This window comes from Bos indicus x Bos taurus, chromosome X (genome assembly GCF_003369695.1).
Source record: "Bos indicus x Bos taurus breed Angus x Brahman F1 hybrid chromosome X, Bos_hybrid_MaternalHap_v2.0, whole genome shotgun sequence".
NCBI lineage: Eukaryota > Metazoa > Chordata > Mammalia > Artiodactyla > Bovidae > Bos > Bos indicus x Bos taurus.
In genome coordinates, this window is record NC_040105.1 from 77,418,270 (window position 1) to 77,439,868 (window position 21,599).

At 36.5% G+C, this 21,599-nt stretch overlaps 1 protein-coding gene across 1 annotated transcript in view; it reads right to left on the bottom strand.

The window, feature by feature from the left end:
- POF1B (POF1B, actin binding protein) overlaps positions 1-21,599 on the bottom strand; it is a 100,287-nt gene that overhangs the window by 43,012 nt on the left and 35,676 nt on the right. The window contains 2 exon segments of the mRNA XM_027534638.1: positions 5,776-5,958; positions 11,107-11,208. Coding sequence (XP_027390439.1) covers positions 5,776-5,958; positions 11,107-11,208 — 285 coding nt within the window.

Sequence of the window (21,599 nt, forward strand, 5' to 3'; positions counted from 1 at the left end):
GTACTGAGAAAAGAATCCAATAGATACATAGAAAACCAAACAAATGAAAAAACTTAGGGAATTATTAACACCAGCAAATAATAGTTGTACTAATAAAAATAGCAAAACAGTACACAAATTGGTTCAGCAGTGAATACTTTTTTCATAAGCAATAATAGAATAATATAAACATTGAATAATGATTTAGTCCCCCAAATGGCGATTTAACTATATTGAGATGATGAAAGGGATAGAAACAGGTAAATGGAGGGTTTATAGAACTAAATCCTTATGTATCAGAATTTCCAACAGATAATGTACAATATTTATGAATTAAAAAATAGCAGCATAGGTATATTCATACTACTTAGCTATATGAAGGTAAACACCAGAAGAAAAAAAGTTAAGGGTTGAAAATGGTTCTCTGGGGTCAGGCAGGCATGGAAAGAGTTGGGACAGGAAACTGCTGTTTGTTTTATGCCATTTAATACTATTTGAACTTTTAAGCTATCTATATGCATTGCTTTGATTAAAAAAAAAACAGTTTTAAGAGTAAAAAAAAAAAATTTGTTTGTCACAGAACAAGAGTTCAAAAGGGCACAAAAGCAAGAGGTAACAGGAGATAGACAAGGGTGGTGTTGGAGAAAAAAATGAGTCCAAAACAGACACCAGTTAAACTTGGGGACAGGATAGCAGTGAAGAGAATTTTACACAAAAGATGCTCATTTTCAATAATGAGATGAAGAAGGCAATAAAGATGGAGAAGGACTGGAGCCACATGTGACTGAGTGAGGGAACAGGCAGAACTGCTGAGTTTATTGAGCTAAGCAGCCCTAAGTTTCCATCATTAGTGAATGGCTTATGTTAAGTAAATATTGTAACAAGCTTCCTGGACACTTGGCAGAAACGGGAGAGAGAGTGGGATGAATTGAGAAAGTAGCATAAACATATATACACTACCATGTGTAAAACAGATAGCTGGTAAGAAGTTGCTGTTTCACACAGGAAGCCCAGCCAGGCAGTTCTGTGATGACCTAGAGGGGTGGGGTGGGGTGGGGTAGGGGAGGGAGGAGTCTCAAGAGGGAGGGGAATATAAGTATAATTATGGCAGAAACCAACACCACATTGTAAAGTAATTTTCCTCCAATTAAAAAATAAATTAAAAAGAAAGTACCTGACACTAAGATCTGTGCAGTCCTGATGTTGACAAAAATTAAATTTTTAAATGATAGAAGAAAGACATTAGAGGTTGGAGATTTTTTCTTTGGCAATAGCACTAAGTGAGCAGGACTCTTCCATTTACATCTTCCCATGACTCTAAAAATTTCCTTGGAAGTCTCAAGCCAAGTGCAAAAGAGTTGTGTGTACAATATATATAATTATTTGAGCCTTTCTTTAAGCACCACCTGTATGAAAACTTCTAAAACAAGTTCAACTGAGCTTTTTACTGTGGCTAACATATGTGGAATTATCTGTTCCTTGCTAATGGCAGGAAAATGATCACAGCACATTATTCTTAATGTCCTCGAGAAAGGAAATGTGATCAGTGATGTTCTGAATTTGAAACCAAAATGATAATGTTTCTAAGGAGAACCATGGAAAACATACAAAAATTAGTTTTATTTGAAATATTTTGAAGCCAGGTTTTTGGACACCTGATTTTTAAAAATATTTTAATGCTTCTTGGAAGATACTTTAAAGGTGATTTAGTCATGGAAAATAGATGGGGAAACAATGGAAACAGTGACAGACTTTATATTTTTGGGCTCCAAAATCACTGCAGATAGTGACTGCAGTCATGAAATTAAAAGACACTCGCTCCTTGGAAGAAAAGGTATGACCAACCTAGACAGTATATTACAAAGCAGAGACATTACTTTGCCAACAAAGGTCCTTTTAGTTAAAACTATGGCTTTTCCAGTAGTCATGTAAGGATGTGAGGTTTGGACTATAAAGAAAGCTGAGCACCAAAGAATTGATGCTTTTGAACTGCAGTGTTGAAGAAGACTCTTGAGAGTCCCTTGGACAGCCAGCCAGAGATCCAACCAATCCATCCTAAAGGAAATCAGTCCTGAATATTCATTCACTGGAAGGGCTGATGCTGAAGCTGAAACTCCAATACTTTGGCTACCTGATGCAAAAAACTGACTCACTTGAAAAGACCCTCATGCTGGGAAAGACTGAAGGTGGGAGGAGAAGGGGATGACAGAGGATGAGGTGGTTGAATGGCATCACCGACTCAATGGACATGAGTTTGAGTAAACTCTGGGAGTTGGTTATGGACAGGGAGGCCTGGCATGCTGCATTCCATGGGGTTGCAAAGAGTCAGACACAACTGAGAGACTGAACTGAACTGAAAACTATTACAATGGGAATCAATTTCCTATTGATGCTTTGAAGGATTTGGGGCCTCAGTATGAGGAGGGAAAGGTAAAGATTCAAACATTCATTTGAACATCTGCTATGTGCTTGGCACTGAGCTGGATACTTTACATATTTTATCTCATTTAATTCTATTGTAGATATACTGCACGTTAAGTGTGATTTTCCCTGTTTATAGATATGGAAACTGATGTTCAGCCCAGTTAAAGTCAATTACCTAGGATCACGCAGCTCAGCAGAATCAGGTTTTATAAACCCAAATAATTGTATTTAAAGTCTGTGTTCCTTGACCTCTGAATTGCAATTTAACTCTAAACACAAACTAAAAATGGGTCAACATTTAGTATAAGAAAAAAAGCCTAACTGACATCTGCTCTATTACTCTTCAAAGACTCTTCCACTCATGTGAAAGACTAACGTGTAAACACCAAAGACCTTAGGTGAGACAATTCATTTTCTGCCCTGCTTTGCCCATGGGATCTGCACAATCAGGTTACCCCATCCTCACTTTGACCAGAAATGGAGCCAATTCTATATTATCCACATAGGTGAAAATTACTAGCTTTGAGCTTCCTAGGGCTATTCTGTATATCATAGCATTACCATTGCTTTTGGATAAGATGCTTAATCCTATGATATTGTTCCCATCTCTGATAATTGTCCCTCACTTCAATCCTACTGTCATTATCTTAGCTTAAGTTTTACACTTTGTATGGTAAAAGATTATAATATCGTAATTATCCTACAATTAAAATAAATAAATTAATTAAAAACAAAACAAAAACAAGTTTTATACTTTGCTGAAATATCTTTTAATAATCTTCTCTCTGCAAATCCTTCTCTGTGGTATTTTTCATGTTGTAGACTTTATAGTTTATGAAGCACATCAAACATATTTTCATTTAGTCTTTACATCAACTCTGTGAGGTAGACATTACTAACAGAATTTTATGGATAAGGATATTTCTGAGAGATTTAATATTTATTAAGAACACACAGCTTGAAAAGGACATAGCTGGGACTTGAACTCAGATCTTCCTACCCTGAAGCTAGTCCACTTTCTGTTATAACACCAAAGCCTCTCCAGTGGCAGACTCTTAATCCATTGGCCTACTCATGTTTACATTATTGACCAAGGACTCTCCACACTGCTGACTCAACTTCCAGAAGGAACTCTCAGTAAGCTCTGGAGTCAGGCTAACTATGTACAAATCCTGGCTCTATCACATGCTAGCTATACAAAGCCTTTGCAAGTAAAAACTTCTGTGAACCTCAGTTTTCTTAACAATAAAGTCAATAATGATATCTTCTTCATTCTGAACACTGTGAAGATAAAACTAATCAATATTTCAATTTATCTTGCACAAAGCTTCTAGAATTAATCTAATCATAGCTATCAATATTTTCCTACTTAATAACCTTCAATCATTCTCCATTGCCTGCCAAATAAAGTTCAAAATTTTAAACTTAACCTTCAGAAATTCTCTGGTTGCCCAGTGATTATGATTCCATGCTTTCACAGCTGAAGGCCCAGGTTCAATCCCTGGTCAAGAAACTAAGATCATGCCACGGCAATGGCCTCATGATCTGGCCTTAATGTATCATTTTAATCTTACACTCTAATAGTCTTCATCCCATGTCTCCTTTGTCATACAAACCAAACCACTATTCCTGAAACCCCAAATGTACTTTCCAAAATATATCACTTTTTTCATGTGACTCCCTGTTCTTAGGATGTCCATGCCACACACCACCATACCACATATAGAAATTCTATTCACTCTTTAATACCCAGGCCAATCTCTTCTTCCTCAACAAAGCTTTCCTACATCTTCCAGCTGAAATTAATTTCTTCTTTCTTCTATTCCCAAAGCTCATTGCAGGTTCCTTTTATAACAGACATACTTTGCTTTGTATAATATTTTATATGTTTGCCACTTCCCCTTATTATACAATAAGTACCTAAGAGAAATGTGACAATGTCTTACTGATGTTTGTATTTTTCATAGTACCTGGTGTGAAGATTTAATGCTTACAAATAATAATTATTCCTGTAAACTAGTAATTACCATTTGTTAAGTACTTACTGTCAGCACTCAACAATCTTTAAGTGCTTAACATACAAGACATGATTTATTCTTACAATAACCCTGTAAGAAATGGATGATGAATCTTATGATGAGGAAACAGAAGCAAAGTAACATATTGAACTGATGAACTTTGACCTACAAAAATGAAAATTTCAAATAATTTAACCTAAAAAAATGTCTTTCTAATTGTCATTACTAACCCATTTAAGAAATTCAACATCATCTGGACCGTATTAGAGTAATTCTAAAGCCAGTATTTCCATACATGATATGATATTCAGGGAAAAAATAATTTTAGGCTTTATCAGTTGGAAAAAAAATGTGTTTTAAATCTTTCGTGGTTCTTTTTTGTTTGTTTTTACCAATATTGCCAAAGTGCATATCTCAAAGTTTCAGTGTTTAGAAATAACCTCATGCATATTTAATATAAAACAATCATATTCTTATATGGGCAGGGTCCTTTATTTTTTCTTATTATTTTTATTTTGTCTTTCAGTTGCATATGAGTTGCCTATGAGAGAGGTCAGTTGAGCAAGTTATTTTTTACTGGGAAAAAATATTAAAACATACAAATGATGATTTATTTCCCATAGTTCCAGTTATTATTGCTAGTTTTCCCAAGATTCAAGACCATCTTTTTTTCCGTTAACACCTATATAACAGATGTTTACAAGTTTCCAAAGTATTCAGAACATAAATTAGTCACTGATGATTGCATCCCAACAGATTTCTTCTTAGCAACTAAGTTTTAGTTTCTGTCTTGTTAATGAAACACACAATAAAATGTATGCCTATTATAACCTGAGTTAATATACCAAATTTGCAAAGAAAACATAAAAGTTACCAGCTTGTGAAATGTTACCATTACAATCATCTTAGAAATATCAACTCTAATTCATTTAAATATCATATCTCATGAAAATATTTAATGTTGTACAACTGTTTGTGAAATGTTTGTACCAGCTTGTGAAATGTTACCATTACAATCATCTTAGAAATATCAACTCTAATTCATTTAAATATCATATCTCATGAAAATATTTAATGTTGTACAACTGTTGAATCCATTCAGCTAGAAATTAGGTATTCATTTATCAGTTCCTAACTTCCCTCATAGATTTAACGTATTAACATACCTGAGTTATTTTGTGTTCTGAGAAGAGATGGAAAATTTTATTTTAAAAATGCCATAATAAAACACAAATCCCCATGGTATAACCCATCAATATTTTGATGAAAATTTAATGTGGGTATCTATACAGAAGTGTGAAAAGGGTTTAAGAGATTATTTCAATTTTACAAGGAATCATTTCATTAATCTTACCTGCTCATGTGTATGGTTTGAGCCACCATGACACAGTTCAATTCCAGTGTTTGTAGAAACTGAATCACTTCCTGTGATGGTTTGGATTTTCTGACTAGAATGGGATTGTTCACAGTGAGGAGAGTGGATGATCTGGGGCTGTTGAACAATGTGATGATTGCACTGAATCTGAGGATAGCTTTCCTAAAATACATACACAAGCCAAAAATATTTAGAATAAAAATTATTAATAAAAGAAAATCCATTTTAAAAAATTGAATGTGTTCTTTCACAAGATAAATTAAGCCCCAGGATTTATAGTTTTAATAAGTGATATATTAGTTTTCCAGTTATTCCATTGGAAAAAAGTTGTACTGAACTCTATTTTTATTTGATCAGGTGGCTGTGACAATCCAAATACTTACCTAAGTTGGCCATGGAATTGCATGTTTTGATTAAGTTAATATTCCAGTTACACTTAACACTAAAACTATAATGAATATTAATTTTAATTAATATTAATTAATAATTAATTAATTCAATATTCATGATTCAATAGGCACTTCAGGATCTAATTGCATAATACTATAATACTGAAGATATTGATGGATATAAATTAGAAAATAATATATTGTAGTGACTTTCAATGTCAGAAGCATAATAGAATCACAGTGGGGGCAAGTGAAATTCTTATGCTTATGAAAATCAAGCATAAATTAAGAAAAAAGATTGGAAAACAGTAACTGAACCTTCATATCCAGAAAACATAGATTCTAACTCTGATTCTACCATTAACTCTGTGATCTTGAGAAACTGTACACACATTTTTATAAGCCTCAGTTTCCTCATGTGTAAAGGGGAGATAGTATGTACCTCATTGGGTTGCTGTGAGGAGTAAATTAACTAATGTTTGCAGAGTGCCAAGTATAAAGTAGGTGGGAATTAACATTTATTATTATCATTATCAAATTTTATCATTGTCATCATCATCATCATCAACTTAATCATCAATCACCCCATTAGTTTTGCAGGTAAAAAAAAAAAAAAATGACCATGAGGTCCAGAGAGGTAGGATAATTTACTTATGATGATATAATTAGTGGCAAAATTGGGTCTGGAACTTATGACTTCTTGCTCAGAGTTCTTTCAGACCATTAGACTGAATTTGTACTGTCTTCAAAGTATTTTGGAACTTGTTTTAAACTAAATCTTTGTTATCTGTTTGCTTATTTACTGTGATTTTGTTTCTGATAAGTGTTGAGCACAGAATAAGAAAAGATATTTGGTTATTTTAGTTTTGAAGATTTCAGGTATGTTTGAATTTTCTATGTTATTTTGTTCTATTCTATTTTGGAAACAGATACCTGAAAACCAGTTTTCAAAAAACTTTCACCCAAAGAAAAAATGCTCTGTTTGAATCATAATGCTACATTCATGCACATACAATTAACTTTGAAAGTATAAATTCAATGCTCTATTTCCTTTTGACTGTGAAAAGGTGACCTATGTTAATGAAATAAGGCACTTCAAATTTTAAAATTTTTATATGGAACAATTTTCAAACTGTATTAATTGAAGAAACAATATGCATAAGAATGAATATAGTATACTCCTTGTGTATATTTTTAATGTACACACATGTATACTTACAAACATATACAACTGCTTTTAAATACATGCATGAAACAAAAACACATTAAGAATGACTGCTTCTGGGAAGAGGAACTGAGGGAAAAGAGGATCAGGACAGAGAGGATTTTTTGCACTATATATATTTTCTCTTTTTGCACTTTTTTTGTACCTTTTATATTTTTATGCTTTGAAATTTTATCATGTTTACAAATATCTTTTCATGTATATAAAATATTTTGGAAAAAATATGTATTAAGAAACACATTTTACAAGTAGGAACTGCCTTGTTAAACATATAAATACAGGTCACAGAATCAGTTCATAGAATCATTTTCTTCAAGCTGTTTTCAAATAGAATCTTCTTTACAAATATACTAGCACTAAGATCTCTACAGTTTAGAAGTCTGACTGTGTATTATCTAGCTTTTGTACAAATTTTTGGTATGAAAATTTTGTTCTTTTATGTTACAAAATACCTTTATACACTAGATTAGGAAAAGTCAGGGTGATAGTTGGAGAAAAATTTCACCCAGTGAGGAGCTAGTACATTACTGAAATAAAATTCCTCCTGGTGGGGGGAGGGGATGGAAATGTGTCCTTTAACAGATGAGGAAAAACTTTGAAATGACAGTAAAGAAAACAAAACCCATTTCTCAACCATCTTTCCTTATTAATGTATCAGTTGACTCTTGAATGGAATGCTGACAGTCTCTCCATCTGAGATGTCTTGTGGTTTTCCTAAACCTATTTGGCCTGTGAACCACTACCTGGTACCACTGAAGTCTTAGCAGGTTTTCAGTTTTCAGTCCTCATATCTGACTGCTAAAATTATTTTTCCGAAGCAAGATATTCATGTTTCTCATACTTTTGTGACATATCACAAGCTGAGTTTTTAATGTACAAAAGTTCAAACATTTCTGATTTACCATATATCTTACCATATATTTCTCTTCTTTGCTTAAGAAAAAAATACACAGAGTACAATTTATAGACTTCCCTTGTGGCTCTGATGGTAAAGAATCTGCCTGCAATGCAGGAGACCCAGGTTTGATTCATATGAATTGGATAATTATCTTGCCACTGGCATTACTTTACCATCCTATTATAAAGACCTCTTTTTTGGACAGGTTCCATCTTCTAAAAGCTAGTCCTATTTGAATTAGTCTCATGATGACATTGGCTTCCCTGATAGCTCAGTTTGGTAAAGAATCCACCTGCAATACAGAAGACTCCAGTTCAATTCCTGGATTGGGAAGATCCCCTGGAGAAGGGAAAGGCTACCTACTCCAGTATTCTGGCCTGGAGAATTCCATGGACTGTATAGTCCATGGGGTTGCAAAGAGTCCAACATGACTGAGTGACTTTCACTTCATTTCACTTCAAGATGGCATTAAGCAGATTCATCCAGACTCTAGCTTTATCCAGTTCATCCCATTATGTTTCTGTCACTGAGGAAACTAAGCTAGGTCAGAGCAATTGTATTTTCATATGCATGGTTCCTTTTTACCTTAGGCAGTCTCCTATGGCAGTTCCAAAACTCCCAAATCATTTAAGTCATTAATAAGAATAGTGGACATATAAAAGTAAATAGTCAAGTTAATAGTAATTTAGCTATTGATATTATAGTAACTAGCAGCAATGTTCACTGAACACATCTTTAATTGTTCCAGATATGTAGCAATAATAATGTACAGGATATTCAATATTTTTTCTAGGGCCAAGATTTAGAAAAGCTGTATATTCTTTTTGAAACAAGAAGTTGGAAGCAGTGTGAAATGATGTATCTCAGAAATTCCTTACTGTATCTTGCATCGAACCTGGGGAGGGAGGTGGGAGGGGGGTTCAGGATTGGGAACACGTGTACACCTGTGGCGGATTCATGTTGATGTATGGCAAAACCAATACAATATTGTAAAGTAATTAGCCTCTAATTAAAATAAATAAATTTAAATTAAAAAAAAAAAACAAATTCCTTACTATTTAAAATTGTCAAGCTTACTGTTTTGGGAGTTCAGTTAGATAAAGAATAGATGTTATAACCCAGTAGCTTAAAGAAAGTGTCTTTTGAAAAACTGACATTTCATGAAATGTTTCTGTTTTGTCTCATAATATACAGAAACTGGAAAATATGTGTTTAATATATACTATACTAAGTCCTTCAGACTATATCCAATTTTTGAAGCAGACCAGAATCTTAAAGATTTGGATGTTTATGATTCTGAGAGCTTACTCTATTTCATTATTACTGGGTATCAAATGAATAAATAATATATTAGTTCCAATGAACTGGGTAACAACTGCCCCTAAATGATAATAAAAACAAAATATGTTCTCATGCCAAGAAAAATGAAAAAGGAGAATTTAGTATATTGTAATGTTTCATTTGTATATGAGAAAAAAATGATTTTGTCATCAAAATTCATTTGATAATATTTAACTACCTGTTATGGGTTGAATTGTACCTCCCCCAAAAAATCGTTTAAGTCCTAACTCCCAGTACTCCCAGTACTTCAGAATGTGAACTTACTTGGAAACAGGGTCTTTACAGAAGTAATCAAGTTAAAATGAGGTTATTAGAATAAGTCCTAATCAAGCATGACTGGTGTCCTCATGAAAAGGGGAAATTTGGACACAGAGACAAACATACACAGAGGGAAAACCACATGAAGACACACAGGGAGGATGCTATGTGACAATGGAGAATTAAAATTATGCATTTACAAGCCTGAGGCCAAAGAAATGGCCTCCTCTTAGGAATGGCGACAGAGGTTCCTACAAAGACAGTAAAAGTTGCATTTTGCTTTGCAAGTTAACTTTTTGGAGGAAACTGAACTTAAGCAAATATGCATTCTCCAAGCTTGAAACTAGGAGATAGGAAGGGAAGAGTTCCTTCCATAGAGGTTTTAGAGGAATCATGGCCCTTCCAATGTGGTTATTTCATAGTTTTGGTCTCCAGAACTGTGAGACAATAAATTTCTGTTGTTTCAAGCCACTCAGATTGCAGTACTTTGCTACCAAAGGCCTAAGAAGCTATTGCACTAACCTAGTTCAAGAGATAAATCCCAGGCTTTGTCTGGCCTGAGCATGGTTGTACCCATTGAGCAGGTCAATGTGAAACCTCTACTGGTTTCAGTAACAACTCTGTTTTAAGGATGGAAGGGCACAAGGAGGGAGGAGCTCTAAATGCCATGGAATTACTATCACCCTGTTGTAGTTTTCTACTCTGTACTTGGTCTCAGTTAAGATTAATGGAATTTCAAAAACCTGACTTCAAGCTTTCATTTTCTAGATCTTTTACAGTATACAGTATTTTCCCATCTGTTCATAGTGTTCATTTAGAAATTCATTTCATATTAAGTTAATTAAGAAAAAATTACAATGTTTTAAATTATTATTTTTGTGAGCCTAGTTTAAAAGAAATGTACAAAACACTGAGATATCTATATTAAGTTCAGATTCTACCATTAATTTTTTCCATGACTGGGCATGTCTTCATTTCAGTTTCTCTTTTAGTAAAATGGGGACAATACTTTAAATGAAGAAATGGAAATGAAATCGTTAAGGATGATATGAAGGGCTGTAAATATAAAGAAGTATTATTATGACTAATAGTGGTCTCACCTGGCACTTGAAAATTGAATGTCATTTTAACTCTATTAAAATATTTATAATTCAAAAGTACACACTTATAAAATAAGCCTTAAAACAAATTTCACATACCTGATCCATATTTAGCTTCTCCACTTTTCTTATGGTTTTTTCATAAATAACATTATTTCCTGGAAAGAAATGGCCTCCTCTTAGGAATGGCGACAGAGGTTCCTACAAAGACAGTAAAAGTTGCATTTTGCTTTGTAGGTTAACTTTCGGAAGAAACTGAACTTAAGCAAATATGCATTCTCCAATAAACACCAAGGTAGTGGCAGATGTTAGGAAAAAAGGAAATCACATCCCAATAAGGTTCTGAGAAATATAAGGATGTAGTAATAAAAATAATATATTTTCTCAAACAGAATAATCTGTATTTCCCACTACATTTTACTAGGCCTAACAGTGTTTGGGGGAAGTTGGAAAGGGGTGGGAAAGATTTTTTTTCTGTTTCTAAGCCGAAATATAATGTTTCCTATGGAGGTAGACAGGCATGAGGTCAACCACATCTAAACTGGGTTTACTGGAAAGTTTCTTTTGATGTGAAACTATCTTTGGGGAAATGCAAAATAAACATAATTTAGCACCACTGAGCCTATATTAAAGTTTTTTTTTTTTTTTTTGAAATTCAATCTGGGTGCCCTTGAAATGAAGTGTAGTGTACAATTCTTTCTTATGATTATAATATGTCAGGCAATGGAACAAAGGCTGGTGACATGTCCAAGACCTGAAAGAAACCAGGGAAGGGCTAATAAGAATCAGACCAGGAGTCCAAAATAATTGTAATGTGTACTATACTCTTCTCTTTTCTTTTGGCTTTCATTACTTTTCACTTATATGGGGCTGGGGGGTGGGGGGTGGGTATGGTTATTTTGTTACAAACAAAAAATTGCATTCTTTTTTTTTTGCAATACAGAGGAACAGTATAGAAGGGGATTGGCTAAACCCATTACCAGTTAATGTGTTTAGGACCATTTCGAAATCAACAAAATATGACAGCATTTTTGTGGTCAGCTATTTAAAAAAAATTTAGAACAATTGAACTAAAATACTGGTTGTTCTGGTTATTAGAAGGCAAGGCACTCTTGAACCCACAATATATATTTCTTGTATTCAAGTTTGGATAAAGAGTGCTCTATCTAAATGTTCCTGAGATACTTTGGTAAAACAAACATATAAGTGATTCATTTTGGCTAACTAATAAATTATTAAATCTAAAAATGGATATTATTAAATAAAAAATGGATATGGTCTGTCACAGCTGGCGCAGGAAGGCCTAGAGGAGCTACTCCACGTTCAAGGTCAGGAGCGGGGACTGTGAGGAGATACCCCTTGTCCAAGGTAAGGACCAGCAGCTGTGCTTTGCTGGAGCAGCTGTGAAGAGATACCCCACTTCCAAGGTAAGAGAAACCCAAGTAAGACAGTAGGTGTTGCGAGAGGCATCAGAGGGCAGACACACAAACCATAATCACAGAAAACTAGTCAATCTAATCACATGGACCACAGCCTTGTCTAACACAATGAAACTAAGCAATGCCATGTGGGGCCACCCAAGACGGGCAGGTCATGGTGGAGAGGTATGACAGAATGTGGTCCACTGGAGAAGGGAATGGCAAACCATTTCAGTATTCTTGCCTTGAGAACCCCATGAACAGTATGAAAAGGCAGTATGATAGGATACTGAAGAGGAACTCCCCAGGTCAGTAGGTGCCCAATATGTTACTGGAGATCAGTGGAGAAATAACTCCAGAAAGAATGAAGGGATGGAGCCAAAGCAAAAACAATACCCTGTTGTGGATGTGACTGGTGATAGAAGCGGGGTCTGATGCTGTAAAGAGCAATATTGCATAGGAACCTGGAATGTTAGATCCATGAATCAAGGCAAACTGGAAGTAGTCAAACAGGAGATGGCAAGAGTGAACATCAACATTATAGGAATCAGCAAACTAAAAGGGACTGGAATGGGTGACTTTAACTCAGATGACCATTGTATCAACTACTGTGGGCAGGAATCCGTTAGAAGAAATGGAGTAGGCATCATGGTCAACAAAAGAGTCCAAAATGCGGTACTTGGATGCAATCTCAAAAATGACAGAATGATCTCTGTTCGTTTCCAAGGCAAACCATTCAATATCACAGTAATCCAAGTCTATGCCCCAACCAGTAATGCTGAAGAAGCTGAAGATGAACGGTTCTATAAAGACCTACAAGACTTTTTAGAACTAACACCCAAAAAAGATGTCCTTTTCTTTATAGGGGACTGGAATGCAAAAGCAGGAAGTCAAGAAACACCTGGGGTAACAAGCAAATTTAGCCTTGGAATATAGAATGAAGCAGGGAAATGGCTAATAGAGTTTTGCCAAGAGAATGCACTGGTCATAGCAAAAACCCTCTTCCAACAACACAAGAGAAGACTCAACACATGAACATCACCAGATGGTCAACACCAAAATCAGATTGATTATATTCTTTGCAGCCAAAGATGGAGAAGCTCTATGCAATCAGCAAAAACAAGACCGGGAGCTGACTGTGGCTCAGATCATGAACTCCTTATTGCCAAAGTTAGACTTAAATTGAAGAAAGTAGGGAAAACCACTAGACCATTCAGGTATGACCTAAATCAAATCCCTTATGATTATACAGTGGAAGTGAGAAATAGATTTAAGGGACTAGATCTGATAGATAGAGTGCCTGATGAACTATGGATGGAGGTTCGTGACATTGTACAGGAGACAGGGATCAAGACCATCCCCATGGAAAAGAAATGCAAAAAAGCAAAATGGCTGTCTGGGGAGGCCTTACAAATAGCTGTGGAAAGAAGAGAAGTGAAAAGCAAAGGAGAAAAGGAAAGATATAAGCATCTGAGTGCAGAGTTCCAAAGAATAGCAAGAAGAGATAAGAAAGCCTCAGCGATCAATGCAAGAAATAAAGGAAAACAATAGAATGGGAAATACTAGAGATCTCTTCAAGAAAATTAGAGATACAAAGCGAAAAGTTCATGCAAAGATGGGCTCAATAAAGGACAGAAATGGTATGGACCTAACAGAAGCAGAAAATATTAAGAAGAGGTGGCAAGAATACACAGAAGAACTGTACAAAAAAGATCCTCATGACCAAGATAATCACAATGGTGTGATCACTCACCTAGAGTCAGACATACTGGAATGTTAAGTCAAGTGGGCCTTAGAAAGCGTCACTACGAACAAAGCTAGTGGAGATGATGGAATCCCAGTTGAGCTATTTCAAATCCTGAAAGATGATGCTGTGAAAGTGCTGCACTCAATATGCCAGGAAATTTGGAAAACTCAGCAGTGGCCACAGGACTGGAAAAGGTCAGTTTTCATTCCAATTCCAAAGAAAGACAATGCCAAAGAATGCTCAAACTACCACACAATTGCACTCATCTCACATGCTAGTAAAGTAATGCTCAAAATTCTCCAAGCCAGGCTTCAGCAATATGTGAACCATGAACTTCCTGATGTTCAAGCTGGTTTTAGAAAAGGCAGAGGAACCAGAGATCAAATTGCCAACATCTGCTGGATCATGGAGAAAGCAAGAGAGTTCCAGGAAAACATCTATTTCTGCTTTATTGACTATGCCAAAGCCTTTGACTGTGTGGACCACAATAAACTGTTGAAAATTCTGAAAGACAGGGGAGTACCAGACTACCTGACCTGCCTCTTGAAAAACCTATATACAGATCAGGAAGCAACAGTTAGAATTGGACATGGAACAACAGACTGGTTCCAAATAGGAAAAGGAGTATGTCAAGGCTGTATATTGTCACTCTGCTTATTTAACTGATATGCAGAGTACATCATGAGAAACGCTGGGCTGGAGGAAGCACAAGCTGGAATCAAGATTGCTGGGAGAAATATCAGTAACCTCAAATATGCAGATGACACCACTCTTATGGCAGAAAGTGAAGAGGAACTAAAAAGCCTCTTGATGAAAGTGAAAGAGGAGAGTGAAAAAGTTGGCTTATAGCTTAACATTCAGAAAACTAAGATCATGGCATCTGGTCCCATCACTTCATGGCAAATAGATGGGGAAACAGTGGAAACAGTGTCAGACTTTATTTTGGGGGGGTCCAAAATCACTGCAAATAGTGATTGCAGCCATGAAATTAAAAGATGCTTTCTCCTTGGAAGGAAAGTTATGATCAACCTAGATAGCATATTCAAAAGCAGAGACATTACTTTGCCAACAAAGATCTGTCTAGTCAAGGCTTTGGTTTTTCCTGTGGTCATGTATGGATGTGAGATTTGGACTGTAAAGAAAGATGAGCACCAAAGAATTGATGCTTTTGAGCTGTGGTGTTGGAGAAGACTCTTGAGAGTCCCTTGGACTGCAAGGAGATCCAACCAGTCCATCCTAAAGGAGATCAGCCCTGGGATTTCTTTGGAAGGAATGATGCTAAAGCTGAAACTCCAGTACTTTGGCCACCTCATGCGAAGAGTTGACTCATTGGAAAAGACTCTGATGCTGGGAGGGATTGGGGGCAGGAGCAGAAGGGGACGACAGAGTATGAGATGGCTGGATAGCATAACTGACTCAATGGACATGAGTTTGGGTGAACTCCAGGATTTGGTGATGGACAGGGAGGCCAGGCGTGCTGCAATTCATGAGGTCGCAAAGAGTCGGACACAAATTAGTGACTGAACTGAACTGAACTGAACTGAAAAATGGATATTTTTTTTTAAATTACCCTAGGAACTATTTTGTGTTTGTTTTTGTAAAAAAAAAAAAATCCTCTTTGGTGATACACATAACACATGTTTACATTCATGTAACACGTTTCAGAGCTTACTATGCGCAACATAGTTTTCTAAGTATTATAAGGAATGAATCAAAGTTAGATTATTATTAGGAGGACTGAATATTGATCAGGGTTCAAACTGTAGCCAGCAGCCTATATTTATAATAGGCTTTCCTGGTGGCTCAGATGGTAAAGAATCTGCCTGTAATGCAGGAGACCCAGATTTGATCTCTGGGTTGGGGATATCCCCGGGAGAAAAGAATGACAACCCACTCCAGCATTCCTGCCTAGTGATTCCCATGGAGCCTGGCGGGCGACAGTCCATGGAGGTGCAAAGAGTCAGACACGACAGAAGCAACTTAGAATGCATGCATGCAAGCTAAAAATGATATTTATATTTTAAACGACTATGAGTAAAAGGAAAGAAGACCAAGACCCTCTGTGGGCAACAAAGCCTGGAATACATACTATATGGCCTTTTATAGGAAAAGTTTGCTAATCCCTGGTCTAGATAATATGTGAACACAAATATTTATAATACAAGGTAAAAAGAGACAAGTGACAATAAAAAGTACAGAGAAATAATATGGGATGGAATTCAGGAGAAGAAAAATCAAGTTGCATCTGGTAACATTCGGGGTGGTTACTTGTCTCAGAAAGCATTTGAGAGAAGGTTTAGGTGGGCTTTGAATATAAGGAGATGAAAGAAAATGGTATTTGAAATGGAGACAATAGAATAAGTCAGGACATCAAGGTTGGAAAAGTGTAAATTTAAATGTAGGGGATATACTTGGCAGATGGAGCATGGTTCTGTAGACAGTGAGATACCTTTGCATGCTTTTAAACAGGGCTGTGATTTGAACTGGAGAAGGAAATGGCAATCCACTCCAGTATTCTTGCCTGCAGAATCCCAGGGACAGAGGAGCCTATTGGGCTGCCGTCTATGGGATGGCACAGAGTCGGACATAAGTCCACTTTAGAAACCGTAATCGGTAAATGGAAATAAAACAGATAAAGAGACCAATTAGAAAATTATCCTACATAATTAAGTACAGTACTTTTCAACTATGACTCTGAGATCTTGAACCTGAGGAATCTACTATATGGCCAACAGTCTCAACAACAACAACAACAACAAAACAGTAAAAGTGGAGACACATGGAGTTTTATGTGCTCCAGTTAAGAATCTAGGTCTGATTCACGTTTGTATTCCTCATATGTGCATGCATGCTAAGTCGCTTCAGTCCTGTCCAATTCTCCAGGTAAGAGTACTGGAGTGGGTTGCCATGCATGCCCTCTTCCAGGGGACCTTCCCAACTTAGGGATCAAACCTGTGTTTCCTGCATTGTAGGCAGATTCTTTACTTCTGAGCCACAGGGGAAGCCCAAACACACGTTAACTTACTGCAAATAACTAGTAAAAAGACTTTTTTACACCACACAGTTGAAAACACATGTCTGGAAATGGGTGGGGATTTCATGACTACTGTTCTAGATTTCAGAATCATATGTATAGAAGTTGTAGTTAAAACCATGCAATTGCTGAGAAGGCAAAAGAATATCAGGGACATAACTAGACAAATCTTCAGAAGTATGAGAATCATAAGTGAAAAATGCCATATAGTCAAAAGAAGAGAAATTTTCAGGAAGCAATAAGGTGAGTGAAGGTATAAATGCTTCAGGGAGGTCAACAGGTAAGAATTACAAAGTAGATTGTATTTGAAGTACTACAAATCTATTGGATTTGATTATTAAAATTAGTGAAAATATCCCTGGTAGCTTAGATGGTAAAGAATCTGCCTACAATTCAGGAGACCCAGGTTCAGTCCCTGGGTTGGGAAGGTCCCCTGGAGAAGGGAATGGCAACCCACTCCAGTATTCTTGCCTGGAGAATTCAATGGACAGGGAAGCTTGGCAGGCTCTTTTTGCAAAGAGTTGGATGTGACTAAGTGACTAACACTTTCACACTTTCACTTTCAAAGTGTAATAGAAAAAATTCTGCACTAATAAAACATGTATTCAGTTCTGCCTCTCTTACCTACATTACCTTCTCTGAAGCTCAGTCCCTTTTTCATAGGGATAGTAATGCAGGGTACTACTTTATGCTAAACAAAATAATGTATGCTAAATTACCTTTAATCTGTCATTGCAATGTACAAAAAGCATTGATTTTGATTAATACAGTAATATTTAAAATCAATACTGAATTTTAAAATAATTTATGAAAATCTTGATAGAACTTTTCTAAGATATCAAGTTTAAAAATATACAAAAGTAAGCTTGTTGAGTGTAGGAACTTTATCCATCTTGAATACTCTATAGTGAATGAACAAATGATTAGATGAAAAAGGATGATATGAACTTCTATCTTAAGGATATAAGCATCTTACTCCTTGGAAGGAAAGTTATGAGCAACCTAGATAGCATATTCAAAAGCAGAGACATTATTTTGCCTACAAAGGTTCATCTAGTCAAGGCTATGGTTTTTCCTGTGGTCATGTATGGATGTGAGAGTTGGACTGTGAAGAAGGCTGAGTGCTGAAGAATTGATGCTTTTGAACTGTGGTGTTGGAGAAGACTCTTGAGAGTCCCTTGGTCTGCAAGGAGATCCAACCAGTCCATTCTGAAGGAGATCAGCCCTGGGATTTCTTTGACTCCAGTACTTTGGCCACCTCATGCGAAGAGTTGACTCATTGGAAAAGACTCTGATGCTGGGAGGGATTGGGGGAAGGAGGAGAAGGGGATGACAGAGGATGAGATGGCTGGATGGCATCACTGACTCGATGGACGTGAGTCTCAGTGAACTCCGGGAGTTGGTGATGGACAGGGAGGCCTGGCATGCTGCGATTCATAGGGTCGCAAAGAGTCAGACACGACTGAGCGACTGATCTGATCTGATCTGATCTGAAAAGGGGGAAAATTTAGCAAAAGTATAAATTTTCTTCTCTGTGAACTAAAATTTACTCTGAAAGCTGAGCCATTATTATTTTTTAAGAAGAAAAATGACTTGGGTGCTAGCAGTGTTGAGTCTCCCTAAACTGTAAGTTGGACTTATTTTAAATGACCTACTGAAAAAAAAAACTTCTAAATTTATGGAAATATATTTTCATCAAATCAATCAGAGTGTGTGCATGCATGCTCAGTCATTTCCGACTCTGTGATCCCATGGACTGTAGCCTGCCAGTCTCCTCTGACCATGGGATTTAACCCGGCAGTGTTACTGGAGTGGTTGCCATTTCCTCCTCCAGGGGATCTTCCTGACCCAGGGATCTAATGTGCATCTCCTTGGCTCCTGCATTGGCAGGTAGATAGATTCTTTACCACTGAGCCACCTGGGAAGTCCCAATCTATTAAAAAAAAACAAATATTAATATTAATAAATCACTTTGCATAAAACAGGTCAGCAAAATTTATCAAAAGTCTTGGATTTCTAACAGATGAGTTGATAGTTTTACTATTTTGGCAGCTTTTTTTTTTTTTTTTCTACCTGTATATTTGAATTGGTGCCAAATCCACCTGAAAAATTAACAGGTGTTTTCAAAGGTGTTTAATTGTTACTTTTAGGACCTCTGAGAATAATTCTCACATCTAACAAAGTACATAATCCCCAGCATCTACTTTACTGTTCCCAGGCCATGAAACCTTGCTGGAGAACATTTTAATAAAGATTTGCTGATGTGGCTCAGTACAAAGTTAACGAATTTTAAAAGGCTCTCCAACATTCATGGTCATACTTGTATTCACTAAGTTCTCTGTAACTATGGTTACAAGTCATTTTCTTTTCCTCAGTGCCCCATGTTCATGTTCCTTCATTCTCCTTTTACTCGCTGAGAAAACCAAGCCAATCTATCTGTAGGGGAAGCACACTGAAACCTCCCACCCTGTCCAGGCACCATAGTAACCATTTGCACAAGCTGTTTTATGACAGGAGGTCCTCGTAAGGAACACATAACTAATAAGCCACCACCAACTGGAAGAGTTAGAGAAAGGTCAATAGGAGACAACACATGTCCGACCAGTTCCCAGAATCCTTCTCGCTGGCATCCATCTTAGCTGCACCACTAGGAAGGACTCTGAGTTAGAATGATGGGCTAAAGACAACCAGGAAACTAATCCCCCTTCCTGCAGCATATCCAATGAAATTCCTCCATTTTCTGCCCCACTTCAAAAATCTCAGTTTCTGCTCCTTCCACTCATTATATAATAACATATACCTCTTTTATCTGGAAGTCACTTCTCTATCTGTACCTGGAATCCTATCCACTCAACTCTTCCAGAATTGTTTCACCTTTCTTCCCTTTCTCTGTTGCATCTTTACTTTTCCTTCCTATTAGTTATTTCTTTCTGTCTATAAATCTCGGGTCTCCAAGATTCTATTTACTCCTTTAGCTACTATCCTGTCTCTCTTCCTTTGACCAATATCCTTTTTAGGAAAGTAACCTCGCTTATTATCTCCATTTCCTGATTTAGTCATCCACTAACATTTTGCATCTGGACTTTGCCTCCATGTATATACCAAAACTGCTCTCTCAAACATCACCATTACTTTCTTAATGGTCAAACTCTATTTTCAAACCTCACCCTTCTTGGTCCTTTGGTCATTTGAGATGGTCGACCACCCCTTTACTCTATTTGCTTCAATTATTCAGCATTCACATTCTTCTCTGACAGATTCTCTGCCTGTGAAAGTGTCTCCTTCCTTCTGTTCCTTTAGAGTAGACATTTTAGGTTCTGACCTCAACCCTTTCTATTATCCCTCATTGATCTTACTCATTCCCATAGCTATGAAGGTAACTTTAAGAGGAAGAACTCCTATGTCTCTATCACAAATGTGACCTTTCTCAAGTCCATTTTTAACTGCCTTTTGGGAATCAACTCCTGTGTCTCTATCACAAATGTGACCTTTCTCAAGTCACTTTTTAACTGCCTGTTGGACATCTTCCCTGGCATGCACCTCAAATGTTACTGGTCCAAACAGAGCTGACAATCTTCCCCTTTTTGAAACCAGCTTCTCTTCTCCCCTACTTCTTACTTTTTAATTGGGCTACCATGTTCCCAGTGTCTCAAACTGAAAAATTTGTCGTATTTGACTTTCTTCTTTTAATCCCAAATCCACTCCAGTGTTCTTGTCTAGAGAATCTCAGGCATGGCGGAGCCTGGTGGGTTGCCATCTATGGGGTCGCACAGAGTTGGACATGACTGAAGTGACTTAGCAGCAGCAGCAGCAGCAGCAGTATCTGTTCTCAAAATTTGTCAAAACTACCTTGAGTATAACTATCAGAAAAGATAGTGATATTTAGTCAAAAGACCTAAGCAAGTCACATTTACTTAAGCTTTTGTTTCCGTACTAGTAAAATGATACTAATAATAATGTTCATTGTAATAATTCCTTAAATACCACAATAAATCCTTCTCTGATTGCCCCCCAAACAAATATTACCTCCAGCCTCTGAACTTCAATAAGACATCATTTGTATTTCTCTCATGGAATCTATCATACACCCCACTGTATACTTTATGGAGTTGTATATGGACATATCTTAGTCCCTTTCTGAGAGGAAATGTAAGCACCTTTGGTTCAGGAACCATGTTTTATTTTCCTTGTATTTTCCAATTTGAAGTCTATATAAACCTTTCCCACAGTAGGAGCTCTGCAAGTGGAAAATTAATGAAATTGATTAACATCAATTGGTTTCTATCTACTGACGGAACAAACGTATTTCCCCATTTCTGAGTCATGATATATACCAGAATGGATAAATTGCTTGACTAAAATGACAAGAAATGGAAAATAAGAAAGATCAGGT